The sequence below is a fragment of the Bubalus bubalis genome, chromosome 4 (assembly GCF_019923935.1).
Source record: "Bubalus bubalis isolate 160015118507 breed Murrah chromosome 4, NDDB_SH_1, whole genome shotgun sequence".
Classification (NCBI taxonomy): Eukaryota; Metazoa; Chordata; class Mammalia; order Artiodactyla; family Bovidae; genus Bubalus; species Bubalus bubalis.
The window spans coordinates 52,159,141-52,187,093 of NC_059160.1; the positions used below are offsets into that span (position 1 = coordinate 52,159,141).

At 40.6% G+C, this 27,953-nt stretch overlaps 1 protein-coding gene and 1 pseudogene across 2 annotated transcripts in view; both read right to left on the bottom strand.

Annotated features, from left to right (window-relative positions):
• Positions 1-27,953, bottom strand: part of TXNRD1 (thioredoxin reductase 1) — a 64,282-nt gene that overhangs the window by 14,189 nt on the left and 22,140 nt on the right. For both annotated transcript variants that reach the window (XM_006077212.4, XM_006077213.4), the window contains 10 exons: positions 26,601-26,723; positions 26,268-26,340; positions 23,728-23,847; positions 14,425-14,567; positions 13,925-14,040; positions 12,308-12,533; positions 10,560-10,652; positions 9,906-9,982; positions 8,295-8,451; positions 400-507 (listed from right to left, as the gene is read on the bottom strand). In XM_006077212.4, coding sequence (XP_006077274.1) covers positions 400-507; positions 8,295-8,451; positions 9,906-9,982; positions 10,560-10,652; positions 12,308-12,533; positions 13,925-14,040; positions 14,425-14,567; positions 23,728-23,847; positions 26,268-26,340; positions 26,601-26,687 — 1,200 coding nt within the window. In that variant the 5' untranslated portion in view covers positions 26,688-26,723. The remainder of the gene's footprint in view (positions 1-399; positions 508-8,294; positions 8,452-9,905; positions 9,983-10,559; positions 10,653-12,307; positions 12,534-13,924; positions 14,041-14,424; positions 14,568-23,727; positions 23,848-26,267; positions 26,341-26,600; positions 26,724-27,953) is intronic.
• LOC102403864 lies at positions 1,159-2,231 on the bottom strand (annotated as a pseudogene).

Consider the following 27,953-nt stretch of genomic DNA (forward strand, 5'->3'; position numbering starts at 1 on the left):
AAAAGTGGTTTTGAAAAACAGAACCAAGAATTACTGGATCAACTGATGAATGGAAGGTAGGTCAGATAACAATATTATATCAACAGTAAACTGTCTAAAAAGTAGTAACCACCATGTGTTTAGATAGGAAAATGTCCTTATTCATAGTATTAAAGCATTTAGGGGTAAAGGGGCATTCAACTTACTCTTAAATGGTTCAGGAAAAAGAAATACACACAGATGCACGGAGATAAAGAGACTATGAAGAGGATAAAACAAATGGGCAAAATGTTACTAATACATGAATCTGGAAAATGGGTATACAAAAGTTCTTTGTACTATTTTTCAGCTTCTCTTTATGCTAGAAATTATTTTAAATTTTGGGAAAAAGAGTACTAAGTAGTGAAGAGTAAAACTTACCTCAACATTTTCTTCCCCAAATTTCTCCACAGCTTTCTCCTCAGAAAGACCACAAGACCCATATTCCAAAGGAGTGAAAACAGTCGTTGGAACGTTTTCATAGTCACACTGTTTCAAAACAGAGGAAGGGAGTTATGATGGGAGAGATTATAACTCAAAAGAACATATACTTCAAAAAACTTCAAAATGAGGAGAGAAAAGTAGACTAATAAAAGCCTACTGTACTGAGAACCATTAACTTATGTGATAATATTTCAGCAGAGGTTTACATTCTGTCAAGACTAGTCATGAATAAGAGGCTCATGCGGCTTCTCATCCAGCTATCAACTCATGTTGATAAGCACATGCTTTCTGTCCGTTAAATAAAGCAAAAACAATCCTTGTGCACCCAATGTTGTAAGTCTATTACTAATGCAGAAGTTAACAGACTTTACTGGAAAATCAATTAGGTAATACAAATCAAGAGCCATAAAAACATTTTACAGTTTTTGGCCCAATAACCTCACTTTTAGAAATCTATGATAATAATTTAATATACAGAAAAAGCTACGTAAATTAACTGAGCAATGTCACAGTTCTCATCAATAGTGGAAATATCAGAGTGGCTTTAAAATTCAAGTAAGAAAGTGGTTCTATAGTACATATTCTCAATGCACTCTTTTTTTTTTTTTTTTTAGATATTTGAAATACAACTTTATTCTGATTCTAAACGAAAAGGAATGGGAATGACAGTAACAAACAAGATTCCACCTCTCAATATTGTCATGTGACTATAGCAGTCTTATATTTGAAACTCAAGGAGGAAACAACTGTGTTCCAAAACACCTAAATATGCAGGTCCAAAAAATGAAGTTTTTTTTTTTAACTGCCACATTCACGCCAAAGCCCATCCATGTCCTTCAGCATCCAAAGATTAAGCACATGTTCTGCTTAGCTATATAATAAAGTGGCAAACACGCCGCACCACTGACATCACAGGACAGTTGCCTATAAAACTCGACTTCCGATGCTGGGCCCCAGCTTCACTTTCTCACAGGTCATCATCTTCATCCGGGAGAGCAGTTGTCTGAGCAACCTCTAAGTCGTGCTCATACTGTGCTGCCAAGGCTGGGTCCATGACCACCTCTGGTGGGGCCAGAGCAGGCATGGTGACAAACTCCAAGTTAGGGTCTCCAATCAGTTTTCTAGCAAGCCAGAGGAAGGGCTTCAAAGCTGTAGTTACTTTTGGCAGAAATGTCATAGTACTGAAGATTCTTCTTTCGGTGGAAGACAATTGACTTTGCCTTAACCTTTCTGTCCTTAGTATCTACTTTGTTGCCACACAACACAATTGGGATGTTCTCACACACTCGTACCAGATCTCTATGCCAGTTAGGCACATTCTTGTAAGTAACTCTTGATGTTACGTCAAACATTATAATGGCACACTGAGCTTGTATATAATAACCATCTCTCAGTCCACCAAATTTCTCCTGACCAGCTGTATCCCATACATTGAACTTAATAGGTCCTCTGTTGGTATGGAACACAAGAGGATGGACCTCAACACCCAAGGTAGCTACATACTTCTCAAATTCACCAGTCAGATGACACTTAACGAATGTAGTTTTTCCAGTACCACCATCACCAACAAAAACAAGTTTGAACTGAACTTGGGGTTCTCCTTGGGCAGCCATCGCGATGTTACTTCCAGAAGCATCTGTGCGCCCATCTGACTCTCAATGCACTCTTATGCAGCCATTAACATGGTAACGAAGACCAAGGAGCAAAAGAAGTTCATGATGGGCTTTTCCCTGGTGGCTCAGTGGTAAAGAATCTGCCTACCAATGCAAGAGACACAGGTTTGATCCCTGATCCGGGAAGACTGCACATGCCACGGAGCAACTAAGCCTACGCATCGCATCTACTGAGCCTGTGCTCTAGAGCCTGGGAGCCGTGACTACCAGAGCCCTTGTGCCCTAGAGCCAGTGCTGCGCAAGAGAAGCCACCACAATGAGAAGCCTGCACATCACCAGCTAGAGAGTAGCCCCCACTGGCTGCACCTAGAGAAAAGCCTGTGGAGTGACAAAGACCCAGCACAGTCAAAAATAAATAAATAAATAAACAAAATTATTCAAAAAAAAAAAAAAAGTTCATGACTATGACAGTATTTCCAAAGCATACTTTAATAGTCATAGATGACAAAAGGGTTCTGAAGTCGAACAAGTTTGTAAAATGCTGTATTAAGCAAATAGGTTTCTCAACCATCAGATTTCTCAGAGGCTTTAATATGCTGATGTGAATTATGAAAAACACAATTACGGAGATGCCAAATACATTTGCAAATGCCAGTTGGTAAAAACCTACCCAGTCACATTTGGACAAAGAGGTTAAGTCATTCTGAACTTAAAATATGAACAATACAATTCTCACTCTCTCACACAGTAGGGTGGAATCTTTAAAATGTGCCTCCCTCTAGAATTAGCAATATATAGTCTTTTTTTCCTCTAATACAAATCCTTGGAATTCTGATTCAAAAGTAAAGACAGACTTCTGCTTACACCCATAATGGACCACGTTTACTTCCTGCTTTAAACAACTTAAAAAAAAAAAAAAAAAGACAAATATGAAACACTTCTTAGACACTGGACCATGGGTAGCGCAGCACCATGGCTGCTGTTGAGATGGGAAACGAGAAGGGCAACAAATGAGGCGACTGTCCTGCCCAGAGCACTTTCTAGGGCTTTGTAAGGAGAGGGAACAGACTGCAGAGTGGTCTTTCTGAGTTACAGCAACAGAGATCCCGGTTCAGGGATGCCAACATGGCCGGAAGCTGCAGGGCAGAACAGCAAAGTGGGTGAGGCTGCATAAAGAGAAAGTGAGATCGGCAGAGAGGGCCTCCTGAGATTTGGGCTGAGCACTGATCTGTAAATCAATGCCAGAGGAAAGTAATCAGGGTGAGGAAGGAGCCACCGGCAAGCAGTGAGCCCCAAAATGACCTACTCTTACAAGCCCGAGTAGGGAAAGAGTTCACAGTAGGAGGAATGGGACAGACTCCTTAGAAGGGCCTCCATTGAGCAGAACTAAATTAGGCCTAAATGAAACGTTACTGTTGACACATCCAAAAAAAGCTGAAAAGCAGGTTACACAAGGATAAACTGACTCCTGTGTAACTTAACGGGTCACCAAAACAAACTCCAACACTATATAAAGGAATGCAACAAAACCCAGCACCCAACAGTGTAAACGGCACAAAGTCTTTATCCCTCCAAACTAATATCAAGAATAAAACTAATCAATAGAAATAGACACTGCGAAAGAGATGATGGGATTAGCAGAGGACATTAAAAGAGCTATTAAAAACGTGTTCTGTAGGCTCAAGAAGGTAGATAAAAATGCAGTCTGCTGAGGACAGAAAAGGAAAATGTAACTTGTAGAGATGAAACTATCTGAAGTGCAAATTACACAGAATGGGATTTACATCCCAAGGCTACAAAAGAAAAGATCAGTGGACTTGAAGACATTGCAATAGGCTCTCTGAGAAAAGCACAGAAACAGGGGGAAAAACATGAACAGAGCATCAGAGACCCATGGGATAATAGCAAGTGAATCACCAGTCATTAATTTGAGGCTTGGAGAGGGGACAAAAGAGGAGGAAAGCAAAAACTTAACTGAATAGCTAAAAAAAATTCCAAATTTGATGAAAACTATGAACAGATAAATCCCCAAATCTTGATACACCATAAGCAGAATTATAAAGAAAAGCATGGCAAAGCATGCAATAATCAAATTGCTAAGAAACAGTGAAAGGGAAAATCTTAAGAGAAGCAAAGATAAAAATGATAGCATATTCTCCTATGCAACCAGAAGACAATGGGCAAATTATTAAAATACTTAAATAAACACTGTAAATCTGGAATTCTCTATTCAGCAAAAATATCTTCCAAAAAGTATAAAGTGAAGACATAATAAACTAAAACACAAACCAAAAACCCCACAAGGAATTCACCTTAAGCAGATGTGCATTAAATTAAATGATGGCAGAAAATAATGTATCAGATGGAAACCTGGATCCAAATTAAAGATATTTTTTCTCCTTGGTCCCAAAACTGTTTCCAGTTGGCTTAACTGACTATTGTGGCCTAACCTGAAAAATGTAGTCCTTTTTCTCAATACTTCTATTTGACTAATCAAGTTAATAAACTTTCAGAACACACTCCATCCTCAAATTGCAGAGATGTGTACTGTGGTTTCTCTCCAGTTCTGACAAAAAATATTTTTATATTTACTGTAAAACTGAGCTTACAAAGCAACATTTTAAGTAATAATAAAATTATTTCAAGTGTTTGAGAGCAATTCTAAAATCCAAGAGATCTATTGCTCCTTGGAGAAAACAGCTGGAGTGCCCATTCAGTTCAGTTCAGTTCAGTTGCTCAGTCGTGTCCAATTCTTTGGGCCTCCCTGTCCATAACCAACTCCCGGAGTCTACCCAAACCCATGTCCATTGAGTCGGTGATGCCATCCAACCATCTCATCCTCTGTCGTCCCCTTCTCCTCCCGCCTCTAATCTTTCCCAGCATCAGGGTCTTTTCAAATAAGTGCCCATTACAATCTTTTAAAGCTGGTACATGTGTCTTATCATCTGGCTTTTTAAAGAGCTTACTAGAATGTCCATCACCTACAGGTTGACTCACCTTTATGATCTGTTCTCTGTTTTTGAAATGATAAAAATATTTTTCTCCTTCCTCATGTTCCCAAAAATAACAGAATATTTAAGGGCAAATATGTTTAGCAACTTTGAAAATGACTTTAATCTACTGTTAAAAAGATTCATTTAAATTTTTTCAGTATACTTTCCACTTCATTTAGTACAAGTACCTCTGTATTAGTGGTAGTCTTTAAAGTCTTGAGACATCTTTTCTACCCTCATCACCTTTTATAATTGATACTTCCCAAATCTTCCTCATGTCTTTGTGTTAGTTGCTTGCTGCTGCTGCTAAGTCGCTTCAGTCGTGTCCAACTCTGTGCGACCCCACACACGGCAGCCCACCAGGCTTCCGTGTCCCTGGGATTCTCCAGGCAAGGACACTGGAGTGGGTTGCCATTTCCTTCTCCAGTGCATGAAAGTGAAAAGTGAAAGTGAAGTCGCTCAGTCGTGTCCGACTCTAGCAACCCCATGGACTGCAGCCTGCCAGGCTCCTCCGTCCACGGGACCTTCCAGGCAAAAGTACTGGAGTGGGGTGCCATTGCCTTCTCCGTTAGTTGCTTAGTTGTGTCCAACTCTTTACGATCCCATGGACTGTAGCCTGCCAGAATCCTCTGTCCATAGACTTCTCCAGGCAAGAATACAACAGTGGGTTGCCATTCCCTTCTTCAGGCAATCTTCCCAACCCAGGGATTGAACCCTGGTTTCCTGTACTGCAGGTAGATTCTTTACCATTTCAGGCGTCTTTACGAGATGCATTTTCACGGTTAACACAGCAGTACCTACAAATCAGATATGGACTGGATTTTTGCCTTGGCTGCCTCCAAGCACTGTGACCTTGGACAGTTACCTAATTCCCTGTAACGTGTCATCAGTCTCTACAGCTGCTCTATAGTGGAATGAGCTGCGTGCATACACGGCATTGAGCACAGTGCCAGGCATGGACAAACAAAGCTGCTCTTTGTCCTCTTTTCTCCAAACACTCTTATAGGGCAATGAATACATGTTATCAATTTTGGAGGAAGACACAAACACCCATTATTCAATTTGGGTTCTCTTAAAATCCCACAACAGATTTAATTTAGGCAGGTGTTTATGTTAAGCTGAAGTTTTCAACAGACAGCTAGCTGCTCGTGCAGAAGGAAGGCAGGTGGATGTGGATCCATTAATGTTCTCAGATATATGGGAATGATATATTAATGCACACGGGACAAAATTAAAAGGATTACACAGTTCTTAAAACAATGTGTAATTTCCCCAAATACAATTAACCTAGGTATCTATTAGTATTGCAGTTTTGTTTACTATCCTTGACAGACTGACGAGATTTCAAACTCAGGGACTTAGCAACACTTGTTTATTTTCCTGTTCAGTAAAGTACTTGTCCTATTAGTTAGACTAAAAAACAGGGCATGAAAAAGGAACAAGAAAAAAGAGATGCTGATAAAAGCTGAAGGCACTTTAAGAAAGAATTTGCTGTACCTGGGAGATGCTAGAATATAGTACTCTGCTCAAACAAAGAAGTCTATGTCCAAAGTAGGTGGATTCACTGGATTTTTAAGAAAATCGGTGCGACAGTAATTCCACATTTATTTACTAGCAATTTTTTGCATATTTTCCCTCTGATTATTGGTATAAAATTTTTTTCCTTTTCACTTTAGGAAATCAAAAAGATAAAAAGGTCCAAAAAAAGAAATTAAACGCATCTCATTATATTTCTGAATTACCTTTTCTTGATTTACCATAAACTCAAAAACTCCAAAAGTATAAAAGACATAATTCATTTAAAGAGGCAGTTAAGTTTATTCCAAATAGTAATATGCTGCTGCTGCTAAGTCGCTCCAGCATGTCCGACTCTGTGCGACCTCATAGACGGCAGCCCACCAGGCTCCCCTGTCCCTGGGATTCTCCAGACTAGAACACTGGAGTGGGTTGCCATTTCCTTCTCCAATGCAGGAAAGTGAAAAGTGAAAGTGAAGTCGCTCGGTTGTGTCCGACTCTTTGCGACCCCATGGACTATGAACCAACTTCTATTCCCTGAATGATCAGACAACCTTGTATTAAAAACTCTTTTCAATCCTGTTAATCTCAAAATATTAAGATTTATTATACTACAATCCAAACTAACCCCATATACATTCAAAATGCTTGTCACAAATTTTATTAGCAGTATTCTTTGAGGCTCCATTGCTATAACCTAACTAAATCAACCTATGATGATTTATGCACAAGGAAAATGGAGAGTGACTAAATTCTTTACCATCCTTTTTTAAAAAATAATTTCCAGAATCCTTTTAAAAAAATAATTAGGAAGGGAACATTGATAATAATTAGGGGCAGGGGATATATAGAAAATCTCTATGGTGGTGGTGGTGGTTAAGTTACTCAGTTGTGTCCAACTCTTCCCACCCCATAGACTGCGGCCCACCAGGGTCCTCTGTGCATGGGATTCTCCAGGCAAGAATACTGGAGCGGGTTGCCATTTCCTTCTCCAGGAGACCTTCTTGACCCAGGAACTGAGCCCACGTCTCCTATATTGCAGAAAGATTCTTTACCGCTGAGCCACCAAACTTCTTCTCGATTTTGCTGTGAAGTTAAAACTGTTCTTTGAAGAATGTCTTAAAAAATTAATTGAGCATATTTATTCTTTTCTTGTCATCTAGTCTCATAAGATACAAATAAGAGTTTTAATTTCCTCCACTGACTTAAAATCACTTTAGAACATTCATATAACACATTCAACATTCCAAGAGCAGGAGATCTATTTTTATAAAGGATGGGGGAATAAAGCCTGAATATCACTTCAAACAGCTCTGAAGACTGATATTATTTACTTACATTCTCAAATCCTTTTATAGCCTAGTCAGGTGCCATAAACAGATTTAGAACATTATACACCAATTGGTAATAATGAATGGATGTAAGATGCAACTATTAGGAATTTACAGAACATAACAGGGCTGAAACTTGATTTACTCAAGCTCATTTTACTCCTCGTTTGATTCTGAGAGTGACAATGTCCATAATAAATCACAAAGGTAGAGAGGTCGTAACAATGTCTTGCCTGGAATAGTTACTAAAGCACATATGGGAATGCCATCATCAAAATAACTAAATTATTCAAGACCTGGAAAACTTGACCACCAGCTTACCCAGAGCACCAGGAGGACCACTGCGAACAGCATCTCGTGTTGACAGCCCCAGCACTCACCTTGACAGAGGAGCCACCATACAGCCTCTGAGCCAGCAGCCTTCCTGCCTGGATGGCCACGGGGGTGAGCTCCAGCTTCCCCTCCAATATATCACCGATGGCATAGATGTAAGGCACGTTGGTTTGCTCTTCCTCTGTGACAGGTATTTTTCCAGTCCTGCAAATTCATTCAGTTAAAAGCACTATCCATTACCACTGTTAATAAGTCCAACAAAATCCCCTTTCTCCCAAAGAAACCCAAAATCGGGAGTCTGGCTGAGGGTGATGTTCTAATGTATTACCAAAACAACAACAACAAAGTTCAGAGGAGCCAAAAGCTTAGACATTCTAGCTATTTTGAAAATCAAAGGAATAAGAAAATTATTAAGAAACCGTGGGATGGGAAAAGTAGAACACAGTGGTTAAGAACAAAGGAGGATTCTGAACTGCAGTAACTAGGTCTGTTAGTTATATTACCTCTGTGATCTTGGGAGGGCTATTTAACATCTCTAAGCCCCATTTTCCCACCTATAAATGGGGATGATGATAATGGGAATAACAGAAGAAAAAAATATCATCATCTACCTAAAGGGGTTGTGAGAACTGAATGAGAAATGTGTACAAAACATTTAGCACAGCAGTCCATGGACCCTGGTAAGTACAGAATAAATGTGAGCTATTAATATTAAATAAAATCTAAACCTTGGTCCCACGTGCACACAGGCAAGTAGGTTTTCAAGATGGTGGAACACTTGGTCCACTAAATCTTATCAGACAGACCTCCTTAACTCCCTTGTCTCTCCAACCCAAGGGGGAAAAGAATAAAACAAAAATCCTCATATTAAGATTAAGAAATCTCTTCTGAATAAATGTTCCTCCTGTAAGAAGGAAGGGAGGTAGGGGGTGGTAGTCGGGACTCTCTATTTTCAATTTCCAAGGCACCTAGCCTTTCACAGCACTTGTTTTCAAATGGATGTAGGAAAGGTGATACTGGGAAAATATCCCATGCCCCTTCCAGAAGCAGAAAACAGTCTCAATTATCCAGAGCAGTGGTACAGTGCAAAGGATTTTAGCTAATAAAACAGCAAAGTTTTCGTATTTGCAGCTGTCACTAGAAACGTAGTGACCACTCTAGTGATTCTAAGACTTGGTAGCTTTAAACCTGGTTCAAATCTGCATATTCAATGAAGCTTTTAAAGCATGTAACTGCAATTCAGTGAGGGGTTGGATCTTTTACTGTACATATACACATTAAAGAAACAAAATTAAAGCCAGTGCATCTTTCATTTAGATTTCGAAAAAGGGGGAGAAAAAAAAAGACAAACAGGAAAGACGGTGATAAGCACTGAATGAAGAGTCCTCTAAGCTTAAAAAGGGAATGCTCCAACTGTGGTAAAAACTAACTTTAAAAATCTAAAACTCCAAGGACTTCTCTGGCGGTCCGGTGGTTAAGACGCCATGCTTCCACTTTAGGGAGCCAGGGTTCCATCCCTGGTCAGGGAATTAAGATCCCACGTGCTGCATGGCCAAACAAAAGAGAAACCAAACAAACACCTAAAACTTCACTACTAAGGAACCTTATAAATCACTGAAATAGTATTTAATAAAACATAATAAAAATTCTTTTCTTACTTTTCATTTATCTTTACCCCCACGTTTTCTAAGCCAATTTTTCTCGTGCAAGCATCTCTTCCTATTGCCAGCAATACCTGAAAAATCATTAATATATAGTGACTGTTAATAAAAAGGCTGTGCATGAGTTATTTCATCAGATTTTTTTCCATTAAGCCAATCTGATTCATTTTCCAGACCTGGAAAAAAATATTCTATTAAGAAAAAAATGCCAAGAGTTTAAACAAATCAAAATCATTTAAATTAAATCTTCTAAACATGATATAGTAAGAAGCTGTACACATTTCTTAGGAAAAAGGGAATTAACAATTCCTTAGTAAATTTAGCCAAGTATAGAGACAAAGCATAGCCTGCCACTGAAGTTTGTTTTTTTTTAAAGTGGTGGGCTGGGGAAATACAAGAACATGAGACAGAGAAATTCTAGCTCATTTTAACACGCTAATACTTTTCAATAACCATTTGATAAATAATATTTAAGTTACAGTAGAAAAAATTTAAATCCATCCCTGTACCAAAACAAATTATAATATCGTAAGTAATAAAGGTGTCTTAGAATAGGAACAGAACCAGCAGTTTAGAAACAGCAACCCAGCAAATATAGCATAAGCATATGCTTTGCTTTCTAATGAAGTACGACCGAGGTCCATTCCTTACCGTATTATACTCTCCTTCGATGGTTTGGTCACTATTAGTGGATTTAGCTATCACTCTCAGTCGGCCTGGTGTCCCTGCTTCAATTTGTTCAACCTATGAAAGCGATACAAGGTTTTACTCCACAATAAGACACATGTCAATATCAAGGTGGATAATTTTGTCCTCTCCTATCTGGTTAACCCAAAGTTAAAATACAAAATCTGGCTTGTAAGGTCTTTTATGTCCCATCTCCCTCACATCAACATCTTTAGGACGACATGAGATTCTTTTATTTATTCCCTTCTTTCTCATTGCTTACTGTTTGTTAGAGGGGCTTTCCTTCAAATAATTCTCAAATAGAATAAAATTCAGAGACAAATCAGCAAAGAAAAAAGCCAGAGAAAGCACACTACAATCTCTGAGGAAAAAATTTAAAAAGTTAGTTGCTTAGTCATGTCCAACTCTCTGTGACCCCATGGACTGTAGCTACTAGGCTTTCCTGTCCATGGAATTCTCCAGGCAAGAATACTGGAGTGGAAAGACATTCTCTTCTCCAGGGGATCTTCCTGACCCAGGGATTGAACCTGGGTCTCTTGCCTTGCAGGAAGATTCTTTACTGTCTGAGCCACCAGGAAAGCCCACAATCTTTAAATCACCCTGGTATACTGAGCAGAATGTTATGTACACAGACACAGGCTTATTTCAGTAGGGACAGTCCACCATGTTCCCAAAGGGCCTACGACATCCAAAATGTTCAGAGATTAGAAAGGAAGATGCTACTTTTTATCAGTACAGCATATATACACAGCTGTTTCTTCTAATCACAGTCCTAATGCTAGTAGAATTCTCATGAGAACCGTGAGATGGATGTTATCAATTATCATTTCACAAAATAAAGTGAGGCTTGGAGCAGTCATTCTCCCAGAGTCACATGGCAAGAAACTGGCAGAACAGGATTTGAACTCAGGTCTTTCTAATCCCCACACTTATACTGTTATTTACCAGCATCAAGAGATTCATGCTCCCACAAAAAAACCCCAAGTTACTAGCCCATTAAGCAATTTAAAAAATAACAACTAAAATTCCTTAAACAATATTACAATAAAACTCCTTAATTTAAGCAATATCAGCTCATCCTTACTTGCCCTACAGGAATCTGTTAGAGATATGTCAAGTGATCGATTCTGTCACTCTTGTGTATCAGAACATTTGTGGTTAACAAGTACCGAATTTGGCATATTATTCAGCACTTTCAGAAGAACCGAAAAGAAGATTAAATAAGCAAAACAAGGCCAGCTGACATAACAAAATTGGATAATCATTTCCAGGGAAACAAGAATACAGTACATCTGTGGACTCTACTGTATACTAAGGAGAAACGTCTTTGAAAGAAAGAAAAAAAATCAGTCTAGTCTTAAACTCTTATTTAAATCACTGGTGTTTATGACAAAAACAAGTATTAATATAACAGGTCAAAGATAATAATATAATGGAACACATAAAGCAAAGCATTTCAACAGAAGAGAATAAAAGATGGTAAAGTTGAAAGGGGAAGGAAATCATTAATCTGCAAATAAGAACAAAGCTATTTAGGTGGTAGGACCTATTTAGGTAGAAATAGTATATATACCTAAATTACACAGTTGAGGAATGACGATATCCCCAATGGTTCATAATGCTGAAAGGAGGCTTCTTCCCTCACCCACCCCAACTCTCTCACCTTTTAATCTGAGTATAGAATCAACAAACCTCCAGGCAACCCCACTTACTTTTATTGGTACAAACTGTCTTATGAACTTGATACCATGTTCTTGCATATGTTCACCAATTTTGTTGGCCATGTCCTGGTCAAATCCTCTTAGGAGAATGGATCGTACCATAACAGTGACGTCTAAACCAATACCAGCAAGAAATCCAGCACATTCCAAAGCAACATAGGATGCTCCGACCACCAGGGTCTTACCCGGGCAATAAGGTAGAGAGAAAAGATCATCACTGAAAAAAAAAAAGTTTTTTTTTAAGGAAGAAAAGAACAGAAAAATGTCCATATGTGTATAATGACCCAAATTAAAGTGGGTATTTTTACTTTCTTAAGAACAAGACATTTTTAGGACTAAAACCATCCTGATTAGCTACACACATAATATTTGAGGAATTTTTACAAGGTCTCAGACACTCTCCTTTCTCACCACTCAACTGCTGTGGGAGCAGCTCGAGCTTCCATGGGTGAGCACAGCAAACCATAGCAACTCTGACACTAGTCCAACTCCCAAACAAGCTTATTTTGTACTATTTGGAGTAATCCTCCACTTATGTGTTTAAAATCGCACATGTGCAAACCCAAACCCCCACCCTCGTCCCACCACTCCAGCTCTCTCTGAGGTGGAAAACCTGTGTTACTTTTCCTCAACCACCACACCAATCACCAACGGTGGGGAGAGAGGTGGAGAAAAGCTGTCAACGTGTGGGTTTTGTAATATAAAAACCATTCAATGTAAAGCCTGACAAAATCTTCTAGCAGAGTGAGGAGGACACCAGACATAAGAGATCCTAAAAGTATTATTGGTAGATGAGTTTTTTAAAATATGACAAGGGAGTTCATCTAAGACAGTGAAAACGAGAGATGCCAACTGAGCTACCCCCAGGCAAAGGTTCACAGGATAAACTCATATTACAAAGGAAAAAAGCCTAAAAATAAATAGTTATAACATGATCAGAAAATAAAAAACTCCTGGGAAAAGAGCATCCAAGGAGACATATTTATCAACAATCTATCTTAATAACATCGTAATTCAAAACTACTGAACAATAATGTCACCAGTATTTCCACTTGATGGGCAAAAATAAGCCGCACAGCAAAACCTTGCCTGACTCACTGATTTCAGAAGGTCCCTCTGCACTGACCCTGCACCCATTCAAATGGCAAAGAGTAAGGAAAAACTAGGGTTGAGAAACCTAAATGGCCTGTTATCCTCTAAGTTGTATAGTATCTACATAAAGGGTAATATGTAATCCTAATTTTGCAAGGGAAAAAAAAAAAAAGTAGAGACATATGTATCAATTATTTTCCAAAGTATCTGTAAATATCCATCTGGGTTTTACATAGTATACATTTATAAGACATACTCACATACATATAAATTTCCAGTATAAATATTACAAGCATAATCTACATATGAGTAGAGATATTAACTCTGGGTGATAAAATGACCAATGTTTATAATCCTGAATTTTTTTAATGTTCTCTGGTTTAAAATTTTTTCCTCTTTTCCCTAATTCCCTGTTCCTTTGGGCAAAAATGTCGTGAAAAACTTAAGTTCTAGGAAAAGGATTTGAAGAAAACAGAAAAAGCAGAAATCCTCTTTTCTCCCCCAATTTGTCCTTACCTGCTGATACAGTATTCTTTGTCACCGGGGATACCCAAATAACGCGGCCTTTCACCAGTGGCAATGAGAAATCTCTCTGCTGAGTAAATCTTCTCTTTGCCTTTGTTATTTGTTGCCTACAAAGGAACCAATATACCAATTTTTAATAATTTATTATCCTTTAGAATTGTCAACATTGTAATTCAAAAGGCTGTTAACTACAGTGACCAATTTGATCTTCCTAACAATTTGCTAATGCAGTGAGAGGTTGCTCAAGGGCACAATGCTAGGAAGCAGACATAGAGCCAAGATTCAAATCCTGCTAATCTGGCCCCAAACCCAGTCCTCTTATTCTTCACACCACCACAAGAGAAAGCCCCTACGTGACCACAAAATCACGCAACTGGACGGTCTGGGTCACTAATGTTTTTATTAGGATAATCACCTTCACTTTTCCTCCCCCAACAAAAGCTTAAAGATACAAAACCAAAAAAAACCTTCTTAGGCAGTCACACGCTTACCTTAATCCTGTGAGGCCCCACAAACTCTCCGTACGCGTTCTCGTAGGTGACCTTTTTCTCCCGCAGAGCCACGCGGTAGCCCCAGTTGAGAGAACCAATGTGGTTCTGGACCGCCTCTGTCATTCGCTCCCAGTCATGTTTAACTGCACGAGAAAGACAGACACCACACTCAGCTTCTCAACCACCTGACCAGTACCAGTTCCCAGGAACTGGTCTGAAACAGCAAGACCTTCATTTCAAGCACATAACAACCTTTTCAAGTATTTTCTCCCTTTAGAAAACTACCAAACAATTAATTAGTATAAAAATCCTGGAAATTTTTAAGACTAAAATAACTATACCCAAACTTTTTTCTTCTTTATCTAGAAACAAACAGGAATTTTACCTTGGACTATGAACACTGACTGCTGGGTCAGTGGGGTGCGTAAGTAAAAGACCTAGGATTTGGAATGTATATCCATCTCCAAGGGACTCTGATGTAGCCAGGTTTGGAGTACTAATAAGCTGGAAACAGTGTCTGGACCAGAGGCTGGCAAATTAAGGCCCCAGCAGTGAAACTCAGCCACCACCCCCTCTATACATGAAGCTTTTCTAAAATCCAGCCACGATCATTTACTTCCATAGCTGAGCAGTTCTGACACAGGCCACAAGGCCCACAAAGCCTAAAATATTTACTATGTGGCCCTTTATAGAAGTGTGCCGATCCCTGGTCCAGACAGAAGTTTAACAGTCTGCTTCATTATCTCCCAAACCTCCTATCTCACCAAAGAGGAAGATTCTTAAAATTCTATCATAAAATTAATTCTTTGAGCAAAGGCACTAATACTGAATTTCAATGGACAAAAACAAATCCTGTCATTCATTCATTAACAACTTCAACAATGACTGAAAAAATAGGACACAGGTAAAATCTACTCTGGTGGTAGAAGAAGGCAGGTTCTGGGCAAGCTGTGGTTTGGAAGGAGGAAGAAGAGAATCAACACAAATTGAAAGCCTCTGACACAGAAATGAGCAGTCTGAGTCCTAGAGTCAGGGTTAAGTAGCTTGGTTCAGGCAAGAAGTACTAGAATCAATTCTATGGGTACCAGCAGCCGGCCTCTGGAAGTGGGAATGACAACACAAAAACTGGTTTGTGGCCTCCCAGAGAACAGATTATAGGGATTCAATTCATAGAATCAAAAAATGTCTGGAAAAACTGGAGCAAAGCTTCAGATATGAGTTCAGCTGGGGTGGGGGAACTTTGGAGGCCACTGTGGTCATGAGGCCAGGTGGACCAGGTGCTAGGGCCCAGCAGATGTTACAGAGAGCCTCGACCAGCCTGTCTGTCTGATGTCCATCCACCACCATGGAAATATGAGACAGGACTCTCTGTTTCCCCACAAGGAATGGAAGAGAATAGTATTAACTCACTCCCATGTGCCAATCATCCATATTTAACAATTACCAACATTTAACCAATCTCATTACATAACACGTCTTCTTCTTAACTAAAATATTTTAGGCAAATCCCAGATGTGGTTTTATCAGTGGTGGTTTTATTGGTAGTGGTTTTGGTTGTTACTCTGATGCAACTAGGAATCAAGATTGCCAGGAGAAATATCAATAACCCCAGATATGCAGATGACACAACCCTTATGGCAGAAAGCAAAGAAGAACTAAAGAGCCTCTTAATGAAAGTAAAAGAGGAGAGTGAAAAAGTTGGCTTAAAGCTCGACATTCAGAAAACTAAGATCATGGCATCTGGTCCCATCACTTCATGGCAAATAGATGGGGAAACAGTGGAAACAGTGTCAAGACTTTATTTTTTGGGCCCCAAAATCACTGCAGATGGTGACTGCAGCCATGAAATTAAAAGATGCTTGCTCCTTGGAAGAAAAGCCATGCCCAGCCTAGATAGCATATTAAAAAGCAGAGACATTACTTTGCCAACAAAGGTCCGTCTAGTCAAAGCTGTGGTTTTTCCAGTAGTCATGTATGGATATGAGAGTTGGACTATAAAGAAAGCTGAGCACCAAAGAATTGATGCTTTTGAACTGTGGTGTTGGAGAAGACTCTTGAGAGTCCCTTGAACTGCAAGGAGATCCAACCAGTCAATCCTAAAGGAAATCAATCCTGAATATTCATTGGAAGGACTGATGCTGAAGCTGAAACTCCAATACTTTGGCCACCTGATGCAAAGAACTAACTCCTTGGAAAAGACCCTGATACTGGGAAAGACTGAAGGCAGGAGGAGAAGGGGATGACAGAGGATGAGATGGTTGGATGGCCTCGCCAACTCGATGGCCATGAGTCTGAGCAAGCTCCGGGGGTTGGTGATGGACAGAGAAGCCTGACGTGCTGCAATCCATGGGGTGTCAAATAGTCGGACATGTCTGAGAGACTGAACTGACTGACACAGGGATGTCCAGTGACGCTAACTATCCTCTACCTTGGTTCCTTACAAATAGGAGCTGTCCAGCACAGCGTGCTAATAACACGCCCAGGGAGGAACAAGATCAAAGGCAGAATTCACTCTGAAATTTTACAGTGGTAGAAGTACTAAGTGGATTCTGCTCTGCCAATCCTACAAGAGATACCATATTCGAAAAGAAGACACAGTTGGGATTAAGTACCTGTACAAAAAAATTACTTCAATGACAGAAATTCCATGATTAGACCTAATTCAACACTAATTCTATTGTTAGGGACAAACTTTGTAACTGTTAGGCCCCATGTGATATCCAAACTCCTCAAACCCCTTTTCTCTACCTAAGTCCCTTCATCCTCGGGTATAGTAGGCAGGCACCAATCTCTAGTGTGGTTATGCTCAGGCAGAAGAAATGAAAAAAGCTGCAGCCCACTACTTTGGGATTTAGCATCAAAATACTCTAGCTGCTCCTATGGTCCTGGTCTTGCATTTCATTCTGAGAACTGAGTTTCAGTCTCACAAAATCAAAATTCCTACTTTACATACTGCTGGTGGTAACTGGATTCCTGTTGGACTGTGGGTGGTTACATGAGCAGAACCCCAGTTCTCTAGGGCTGCCCTGCTTTCCAGTAATTCCCCAAATCCCCCACCTTCCTGCATTCCCATATACCACGTGGACACTCCCCATTCCTAAACAGCCCACCCACTGGCACAGCCCAGCATCTCCCCCAGGCCTCCCGATTCCACTGGCCTGGTCAACCAGTGGTACCCTAAGGCTGACCCTCTGCAATGCTGATTCCAGCTACCTAGGCAAGGACTGTACTTCACCTGGGTGCGCCCTTATGCCCATCCTGGCAACTGGGTCTTAAGCCAATTCTCTCATGCTCCTGAACCGCCCCTTACTACTATACACCCCTAGGTTCGACAACGGTATTCAGACTAACAGAGCTACTAGCATCCTTTCATCTTCATTGCACCTGCTCACTTATGCCTCAAATACCCTGAAGGGGCACAAATTCCTTCCAGTATATACACAGGGAAATGAAGGATGGATGGATGACCTGCCCACAGCTACACGGTAACTCACAGCAGCACAGACATACTGTACGTGAACCGTCAGCTGAGCATGGTAGGAGAAAACATGCATCCTGAAACTCTGCAAGCCCCAACTGCAAACCAATAATTGTACTTTCTCTCTAAGGACAATGGGATCCTAAAACTTCACAAATGCTCAATTTTTTAAAAGGTACATTTAATTCTTGAGCACAAGAGAATTCAAACAGATATATCTGAAGAAAATACGAAGCCAGTAAATCTTCCAGAAAGGACCAATTCCTCCAGTTTACATAACTGAGCTCATGTAATTTTTCTCTTATCACAGTCTCATCTTGGAGCTTTTAGGAGAAGAGCAGAGCGCAGGCTAAGTCCTGGACAAGTCACCCCCCTCCCCCCGCCTCCCACCCCATTACAGGCAGATTCAGCTGTGCTGCCTGGTCCAGGTCCAAAGGGCCTTTCCTCCCTCACCAGGCTCAGAGCTATTTGCAGTATCAGAGAAGACAGTCTTCCAAGAAAATAGAAGCACTGTTCTTTGGTCAAGGGCATGAGATTAGATGTGTTTCTGTTTGAAAATGCAAAATAAGCATTCACGCCTCATCTCCTGGGAACACAGAGCAACAGCCTCTAGCAGCTTCTCATTTGAAAAATGTACCTCCAGTTTCTTTCTTCCTCAAAGATCTAATGATAAAGTGTTTGTGTAAGTCCACTGTATCCTTCACCACCAACATTTTAGCACAAAAAGGAGGGAGGCGATGACTGCTCCCTGGGTGGTGGATCCTGGCAGGCCCGGCCAGCCACTCCCACAGCACCCAGCTCTGGTCCCCACAGAGCAGCCAAAATTTGCTTCAGAAGGCACAAGGAGTAATGAGAAAGACAACAATAAAGAAGCCACCACGCTTCCACTTAGGAAGAGGGAAGGGATTTAAATAGAGGGCACATCTCCCGTCAGAGACTTTGGGATTACTGTCCCTGACATAGATCTACAAGAGGTGGATGGTATAAAAATACAAAGATATATATTTCTATCTTAAAATCTGGAAAAGGGGAAGAAACACGAAAGAGCTAAAACTGTTAAATTAGTTGAATAAAATAACTTCTGTAGAGATACACAAGTAAGATAACTTTTGAGTTGGTTTATGTTTTAAAATTCAGAAAGCTCCTGCTGATTTTACTGTGCAGAGCTGCAGTTCACTGGTAGTGGCTGCTTTATCACCTCATCTCTGTACATTTATTAGTTTCTTATGTACTTCAGAAATACAGTCAATGTAAATAAGTAAAGCCAGTTCTTATTATTGTTACGTGACAACTATAAACTTTTCTTTTGCTGGAAAGAAGATCTGTCAATTCACCAAGTTATATTTCATCACTCATTTGATTACTGAACTTATTAGAATTATACTTTGCTGACCCTGTTATTAAAATTTATTCTGCAGAGGCCTATACTTATCTCTTAAAGATTCTAAAGACCTGTTACATGTACTTTCCTACCTTTCTTACCAAACTAAGCTATTCTGTTCCACCTACTTCATTTTTCTTGAGTTGACAGTTTAAAGCTAACATCAACTACATACCAATTTAAGTATGAGACCTTCCATGAATGAACAACATTTTAATGACCATGAGTTGTATCTCCCCAGAACTATTATTAAAATTTAAGGGCCACTGACATTCACTATGAAGAAGAAGACACTATATAGAAATTATATTACCGCATAAATCAAAATTTGCTTGGAACAACCATGCATTTTCCATCAAACTCTAGACTTTTTCAAATTAGTATTCTTGTTACATGCCCTTCTCTTTGAGGGAAATAAATTGGTTCAAACATACAAATTTCTAAAGATCCATAGATGTTTCTCTACAACCCATTAAACAAAGAACCAAGAAAAGTGCCGGGCAGAGTCTACTCCAATTGGCTGACACTCTGAAGGGAAAAATTAGAAGAAGAAGGTCCAGGAGGAAGGGACCGAAACTAAGGCTGGCAGGTATTTTAATCACATTCTCAGGAAAATATGGACAAGCATGTTGTGTGGTTTCTAGCTAGAAACTGTTGAGGAAATAGGACAGCGCTAGCCTCATGTTGCTCTTTTTATGGAACAGACTGGAAATTCCTGGAAACCATAGCTACCTTGGAGGCAGTACAATTAGTTAGAGGAGTGTGGGCTAGAAGCTAGACACATCCTCCTAGCTCTGTGACGTTAGGCAAAGAACCTTATTCTAACCTGGTGGCCATGCAAGGGAGCTGAAAGTGCTCACGTCTGCTTCCTGGGGCCTGTTACCTAGGAGTGACCCAGATATTTTCTGCATTTATTCCCCGTTTCCCATGCTTAGATGGTAAAGCGTCTGCCTACAATGAGGGAGACCCGGGTTCAATCCCTGGGTCGGGAAGATCTCCTGGAGAAGGCAATGGCAACCCACTCCAGTATTCCTGCCTGGAAAATCTCATGGATGGAGAAGCCTGGGGGGCTATAGTCCATGGGGTTGCAAAGAGTCGGACATGACTGAGCAACTTTGCTTTGCTTTACTTTTACTGTATCTAAAAAGCCTTTGACCAAAAAAAAAAAAAAAAAGCCTTTGACTTTGTGGACCACAACTCTGGAAAATTCTTAAAGAGATGGGAACATCAGACCATTTGAACTGCCTCTTGAGAAATCTGTATGCAGGCCAGGAAGCAACAGTTAGAACTGGACATGGAACAACAGACTGGTTCCAAATAGGAAAAGGAGTACGTCAAGGCTGTATATTGTCACCCTGGTTATTTAACTTATATGCAGAGTACATCATGAGAAACACTGGGCTGGAAGAAGCACAAGCTGGAATCAAGTTTGCTGGGAGAAATATCAATAACCTCAGATATGCAGATGACACAACCCTTATGGCAGAAAGCAAAGAAGAACTAAAGAGCCTCTTGATGAAAGTGAAAGAGGAGAGTGAAAAAGTTGGCTTAAAGCTCAACATTCAGAAAACTAAGATCATGGCATCTGGCCCCATCACTTCATAGCAAATAGATGGGGAAACAATGGATGGAAACAGTGACAGACTTTATTTTTGGGGGGTCCAAAATCATAGCAGATGGTGACTGCAGCCATGAAATTAAAAGACGCTTGATTCTTGGAAGAAAAGCTATGACAAACCTAGACAGCATATTAAAAAGCAGAGACATTACTTTGCCAACAAAGGTCCGTCTAGTCAAAGCTATGGTTTTCCCAGTAGTCATGTATAGATGTGACAATTGGACTATAAAGAAAGCTGAGCGCCAAAGAATTGATGCTTTTGAACTGTGGTGTTGGAGAAAACTCTTGAGAGTCCCTTGGACTGCAAGGAGGTCAAACTAGTTCATCCTAAAGGAAATCAGTCCTGAATATTCATTGGAAGGACTGATGCTGAAGCTGAAATGCCAATACTTTGGCCACCTGATGCGAAGAACCGACTCACTGGAAAAGACCCTGATGCTGGGAAAGACTGAAGGCAGGAGGAGAAGGGGATGACAGAGGATAACATGGTTGGATGGCATCACTGACTCAATGGACATGAATTTGAGTAAACTCCAGGGGTTGGTGATGGACAGGGAGGCCTGGTGTGCTGCGGGGTCACAAAGAGTCGGACACAACTGAGCGACTGAACTGAATTGTATTTAATCCTCACCACACAGGCAGTAAACAGCAAAGTCAGAATTACCACCCGCATCTGTCTACTCTAATAACCTATACTTCAATGATGTGAAGAAAGGATCTTATCCCTGGGAGCCCCAGGGAATGAAGTCTCCCTGAGAATACTGGTAAAGAGTATGTGTGGAAGGACAGGGGTGGATTACAGATCTTATGAGAGTGGTTAGCAAATAAAATGAGTGGTTCTTGGGTTTTCCTCCCAAAGACCCAGAAGGGAAATTCGAGTGTGGCCTGCAGACTGCACATAGAACTTGCCCCTTTTGGGGAGAGAATGGTGAGGAGAGGTACACACATACCAAGGTCAAAAGCTCTGAGTACTTGCTTCTACAACAGCTCCCAAAACCCTGGTCCTCTAGAGGAGTTGCCACTGAAGCCATGAGGGCTGAAAGAAGACCACTTGTATAAACCCCATGTGTTTTGAGGTCAGAGAGACTTGCAAGGCTCCTCTGTCCATCGAAGATTTTCCAGGCAAGAATACCAGAGTGGGTTGCCATGCTCTCCTCCAGGGGAATCTTCCCAACCCAGGGATCAAACCTAGGTCTCCTGCATTGCAGGCAGATTCTTTACCATCTGTGTCACCAGGGAAGCCCAAGAATACTGGAGTGGGTATCTTATCCCTTCTCCAGGGGATCTTCCTGACCCAGCAATCAAACCAGGGTTTCCTGCATTGCAGGCAGATTCTTTACCAGCTGAGCTACCAGGGAAGCCCTAGTGCTGCCAATTTCTTAGCTATGATATGGGGGCACCACTTCACATCCCCGCCCGAGCTTCAGTCTGCTTGTCTGCCAAATGGAACAACGGGATCCCCCTTCAGGGACAGCAGGCTCATATATGTACTGCAATAAGATGGAATGGAGAATATGGAAAATGATCTGACTTTAACATGACTCCTGACCTGCAGGACTCCAGTGAAGCCATGAGGTGGGTATTGAGGAAAGACAGGAGCTTCCTCTCTGCTATAGCTATGGTCTTTACCTCCTCTCCCCTCTTCTTCCTGCTATCCCAAGAACCATGAAACATCTGTTCCAACTTGCCCTCAGCACAACTGCAGCTCACTAAGCTGGTCCACATTCCTCCTCCTACCCTTATCCCAAACTGCCCAGGGCATTCAGCCCACAGCAACTGTCTGCTTTTTGTTCCCACATACTCCCTGCTCTAGAGATGCCAACGTATTTACTATTCTCCAAGTACGAACCTTGTTCCTTTTCTTCTGTCTAAAGAACTGACTATCCTCTCCTCTGCTTATTGTCAAGGACACAACATCTAAAAAGTCATCTCCAGTCACCTCTTAAATCATTTACTGACCCCACCTCTGGGCACCCAGGGTACTTAGCTGGTGTATCAACGATATCAGCACATCGATGAAAACAGAACCTGTGTATCTACAGATTTGTATTATTTATATACTTCCCCAGCACAGAACCAAGTGCAAATAGTGGGTAAGCAATAGTAATATTATATAACTTCACTAGGAGGATTTCTGAAAAGTCTACTGAAAAAATCTAACTCATTAACTGAAAGGAGATTCTGTTGTGAACTGGGTACACTGACAGCAGGCTCCCAGGAAGGAAAGAGTGGCCCAACGGCAGACTCAGGTACTCGGACACGGGAGTAAGTACCCTGCAGGGTAGGCGGGGTAGAGGCGGGAAGAGAGGTAGACCATCAGCAGATTACGTGATACATGTATGCTCCATTAGGTTGAGGCTCCTCACTGCCTTTTTTGTTGGGCAAGAGAAAAGGATGTGGTTTCCATGGTACTGTAAATATTTTTAATCCAACAAAACCCCCTTCTCAACAAATAACCCTCCCAAATATCAGCTCATTAAACAAGACTTCTTGGATGAGAGAAAAATAACAGCTTCAAGGGAAAGCAAATGTAATTTGCATTTCCATAGGAAACTCTAGAATTATGAGAATTTCTTTGAAAGAATTCTGGGTTTCTGTTATAAAAAGATATTCCAAGTACAATAGTTACTTGAAATAGTTACTACACAGCCAACAAGACACAGGATAACCACACTGTTTTTTTTTTTTAACCACACTGATTTTATCCATTAAAAAAACAAATAGAAACGACTTCCAGGTTATATGCTAGTCTCGTAAGAATGGATGGTGCACTGCAAGATCAAGCCCCTCAACAGCACAAATGGAAGAGCAGCTTCTCCCACGTACCTGTCTCCTCGACGTTCCACCCGTAGTTTCGAGAGTCTCGTAGGGCTTGACCTAACAACGCTGCTTGGTGCATCAATTTTTTAGGTATGCAACCCACATTCACACACGTTCCTCCAAGACCTACAAAAGCATTGCAAAATCAGTTTATAGCCTGATGTACAATCCTCCAAAGAAAAGGGCCAACGGTTATTACCATTATAAGGGAGAGGGAAACTTCCCCATCTACCCCTCTTCAGTTCTTGTGGTTAGACAAACAAATCTGACATGAGACAGATCAACAAGAGAAAAAGAAATACATTTTAATTTGCGCACATGACGCTTTCATAGAAATGGGACCTAAGAAGTAGCCAAATGAAGCAGCTTTTCTATTTTTTAGACAAAGAAAGAATACATTTGTGAGGAACTGACAGGACAAAGAAACTGACATTTTGGGTGCTCAATTAGTTAAGAATCAAAACAGAGTATGGGTTTGGGATAATAGGTAAAGAAGTAACAGTTTTCTTTACATTAGGCTTCTCAGCCCCGAATTCCCTATCTTTTGTGAAAAGGGTGTCTTTCTACTTCCTTAGATGTAGGGAGTGCACCTTTCATGTGATGTACTTCCTGCTTTCAGGCAACAGAAAGGAGGGCCAGAGTGTCCCACTGGGTCGTTTATTAAGTAACTTTAATTCAAAATAATCAACGTGCCATAGTGCATATTTTGGGCGGCCCACTCCAAGCCCCAATGCTATTCTATGATACATCGCAATTCATTTGTTTAATGTAGTCAACACTGTTTATACGAGTTTATCCTTAAGTCATGACATTTCTAAGATCAGAGAGCCTTACAGACTAAACATGGCAAAACTACCCTAAAACGAAAAGGAGCAGACTTCCACAACTTCCATGTACTTCAAAAATTCATAATTAATTGACTGCTGATAAAAAAGCCAGATATTGAGACTTTACTTTGTGTACAACCTTATACTTGCCACTAAAGGGCATGGCTGGACTGCAGGGGGTCTGAAACCACATGCAAAGTTTGGTAAAGGGGATTTCCTGACAGTCCAGTGGTTAGGACTCCACACTTAACTGCCGAGGGCATGGGTTTAATCCCTGGTTGAACTAAGGGAACTAAGATCCCACAGCCACACGATGCAGCCAAAAAGTAATAAAAAAGTCTAGTGTACATGAGCAAATTTTCACAGAGGTGGTCCACAGCCTTCACTGATTCTCACCAAAGGATTCATAACACTTTGCCTGTCCCTAAACAGATTTAGTGTCCCTGAACTTAAAGAACATGGTGATAACTTGTCTCCATTAGAACATAATGTAAGCAGCCAAAATGGAGAGGCACCCAAAATGCCAAGAGTGCAAGATGGCAGAGGACTGCATAGCTTGGGAAACTAGCAGCCCTCCAAGAAGAATGCTGGTTGAGTGGCACCACCGTGTGTGAGCTCCACAGGCCAGCAGGACTACATCCAGCACAAGAACATGCCTGACAAGAGGTGACACCTTAACAAGTACCTGATGAATGAATGAATCAGAAATTGTGACACTGGCTTACGCAGACTTCCTGCCTCCTTCTGATTTCCACAGCCAAGTCATCTTGATGAAATTTAACTATCACATTACTCCCCTTCCCAAAGGTTTCCCATTATGCTTGGATTATCAGGACCAAATCCCTCATCTTGGTCCACAAGGACCTGTACAGTCTGACACTTGCCTTCCTCTCCAGTCTTAGCTCAAGCTTCTACTACCCATGCCACAACCACCAAACCTACCCCAGGGCCTTTGTATGTGCCTTTTTGTGAGAAAGAGAAAAGTTGCCTGGAAGACTTCCTCAGTTTTTGGCAGGGCTGGCTCATTCTTACTCTTTGGGTTTCATCTAAAAGCCACCTCTTCAGAGATCACCACTTATAAGAGCCTCCAAGTTTAAACTTCTTTCTTTACCCAGTTCCTCTCTATTCCACCAAGTAACTTTTTCAGTACCATGTATCACAATCGGTAAAGTTCTTATTCATCTTTTGTCTTCCACGAGAATGTAAACTCCACAGGAGCAGGAACTCCACATCAGGTCTACACATTCACTGCTCTATCTCCACAGCCCTCGTTCATAGTAAGTGTTCAATAAATATTTATTGAATAAATAATGAACACAGAATTCACCAAGACTAAGAAGAAGCAAGGGCTATCCATTAAGGTATCTAATTCCAGTTCTTGTTGGACACAGGAGACAGATTTGAAACAGAAATCCAGGAAGAGTTTAAACTTTCACTTATTAAGCCCCTAAATATACTAAGTTACTCAAATATTTATCTTTAAATCATCAGAACAGCTGTGGATACGGTTTTGTATTATCTTGACTCTGTGCCAAGGAACCTAAGTATTCAACATTTAACTGGAGTCCATTCTGACCTAGCACAAGTGAAGGAGGTAGGTGTTTCGTTTGTTTTTTTTAATTTATTTAATTTCAAAATTGGATTTTAGAAGTCATTCAAACCAAAGCCGGGGAAAATCTGCTCCTACAAATTCACTTCTAAGGTATTTTAAAAGCTTACCCCATCTAGTTCCAAGAGGGGTTGGAGTGACAAAATCCAGAACCATCACCTTCTTGTCATATTTGGCTGCCTCCTGGAAAATAAATTATTAAAATGAGTTGGAATGGTTAACATGATGGACTGGAAATGGACCATTAAAAATCAATGTTATTTTAACACAGTTACAATGTCTAAAGCATAACCAATTATTAATACCTGAGAATTTCATATACTAAGATGACTAGTGCAACTCCAACGTAAAAATTAAACAAGGGTAGTTCTAACAACATGCAGATTATAGTTGTCAGGATCTGACTACTTTCCCCATATCCCAGGACACACAAGGAGCCTTGCCTTGGCGGCTGCCAGTCCTCCAGAACCCCCTCCAATGATGATGAGGTCGTAGTCATAGGGCTCCGGGAGATCCTTGGAGCCATTCATTTTCACTGGATTTTGAAGTCTGTTTTCCTGAGAAGCCTAAAGAAGAAAAACAATGGAAGAGAAAACAATTTAACTCAAAAGCAGCAATGTCTGAAAAGTTCTGTGAAAGGACCCTTTGAAGAAAAACAGAAGGCACTTCCAAAGGAGAAACACAGTTTGTTACATCACAGCACACAATGGGAAATGTTCACCCTTCACTCAAGTGGTGATCAGTCACCGGCTTTGTGGTAGGACTGTCCTCATGCCCCCTCCACGTGGCAGACAGCTACTGTAACGGGTCTGCAGAGTACACGAAACTAAGGTTCTGATGGCCCGAAAGAATTAACTTACACCTGAGTTGTTTGATCAGCTTTTTCCTAGAATTTTTAAACTATGCTTTAAATTAGATTTTAAAAACACGTGTACTGTATGTTTTTAGTAGATTCAATACAATTTGGCAAACATTTATACTTTCTAGTCAAAGGTAGAATAATGAGTATACTAAGGTTATAAAGTAAGATAGGACCCTGCAAATGGCAACTGAAACAAGTTAGCCAAGTATTTTTCTACATTGTTTAGGTAAAGCATAAAATCCGGAAATTCAGTAGAAAATCATTAACTGCCATTTACCTGCAGGAAAAGTTAAAAGTCCCTGCTTTCATAAGACGTTTTAAATAAACAGGGATGGCGGGGGGCGGGCGGCGTAGTTAAATAAATAAGTGACCCTTAGGCAGATAAAGCTCATTTCTTTAATCTGCCTATGCATGAAGTTACCTATATTTACTTTCCATATACTTGGCATTTATAATATAAACTTTTAATTTTACAAAATCCTTTGATTCTACTAATTTTAAAACACACTAGTTACATATTTGGGTGGGACATTGTTTTGGTGATGCATTTAAAATTTCTTCTTATTAAAACAAAAATCTGCTAACATAAGAGAATGATTGGAACAGCTGTTACCAAACACACACACAAAATTTTTTAAATCAAGTTTTAACCTTCGTAATCAAAAAAGCCCCCAGACTTACCAGCCCAGACTGCACATTTTCCTCCTGCCTACCATCAGATGTGGGGGGCAAAAGGCAGAGCTTAGGGTCAGTAGAAAAGGATGCTTGGGATGAGGAAGAGGGTGCGGTGTGAAAAGGTGGAGGTGGCGCGGCACTGCGGCTGCCCGCAGGCAGTGCAGCGGGTATGCGTGACGGTTCAGGGACTACAGGGAGGACGCCTGGAAACCAGCAACAGCAGGGGCATGACTGCATCATCCTGACCGTCTGCACAAAA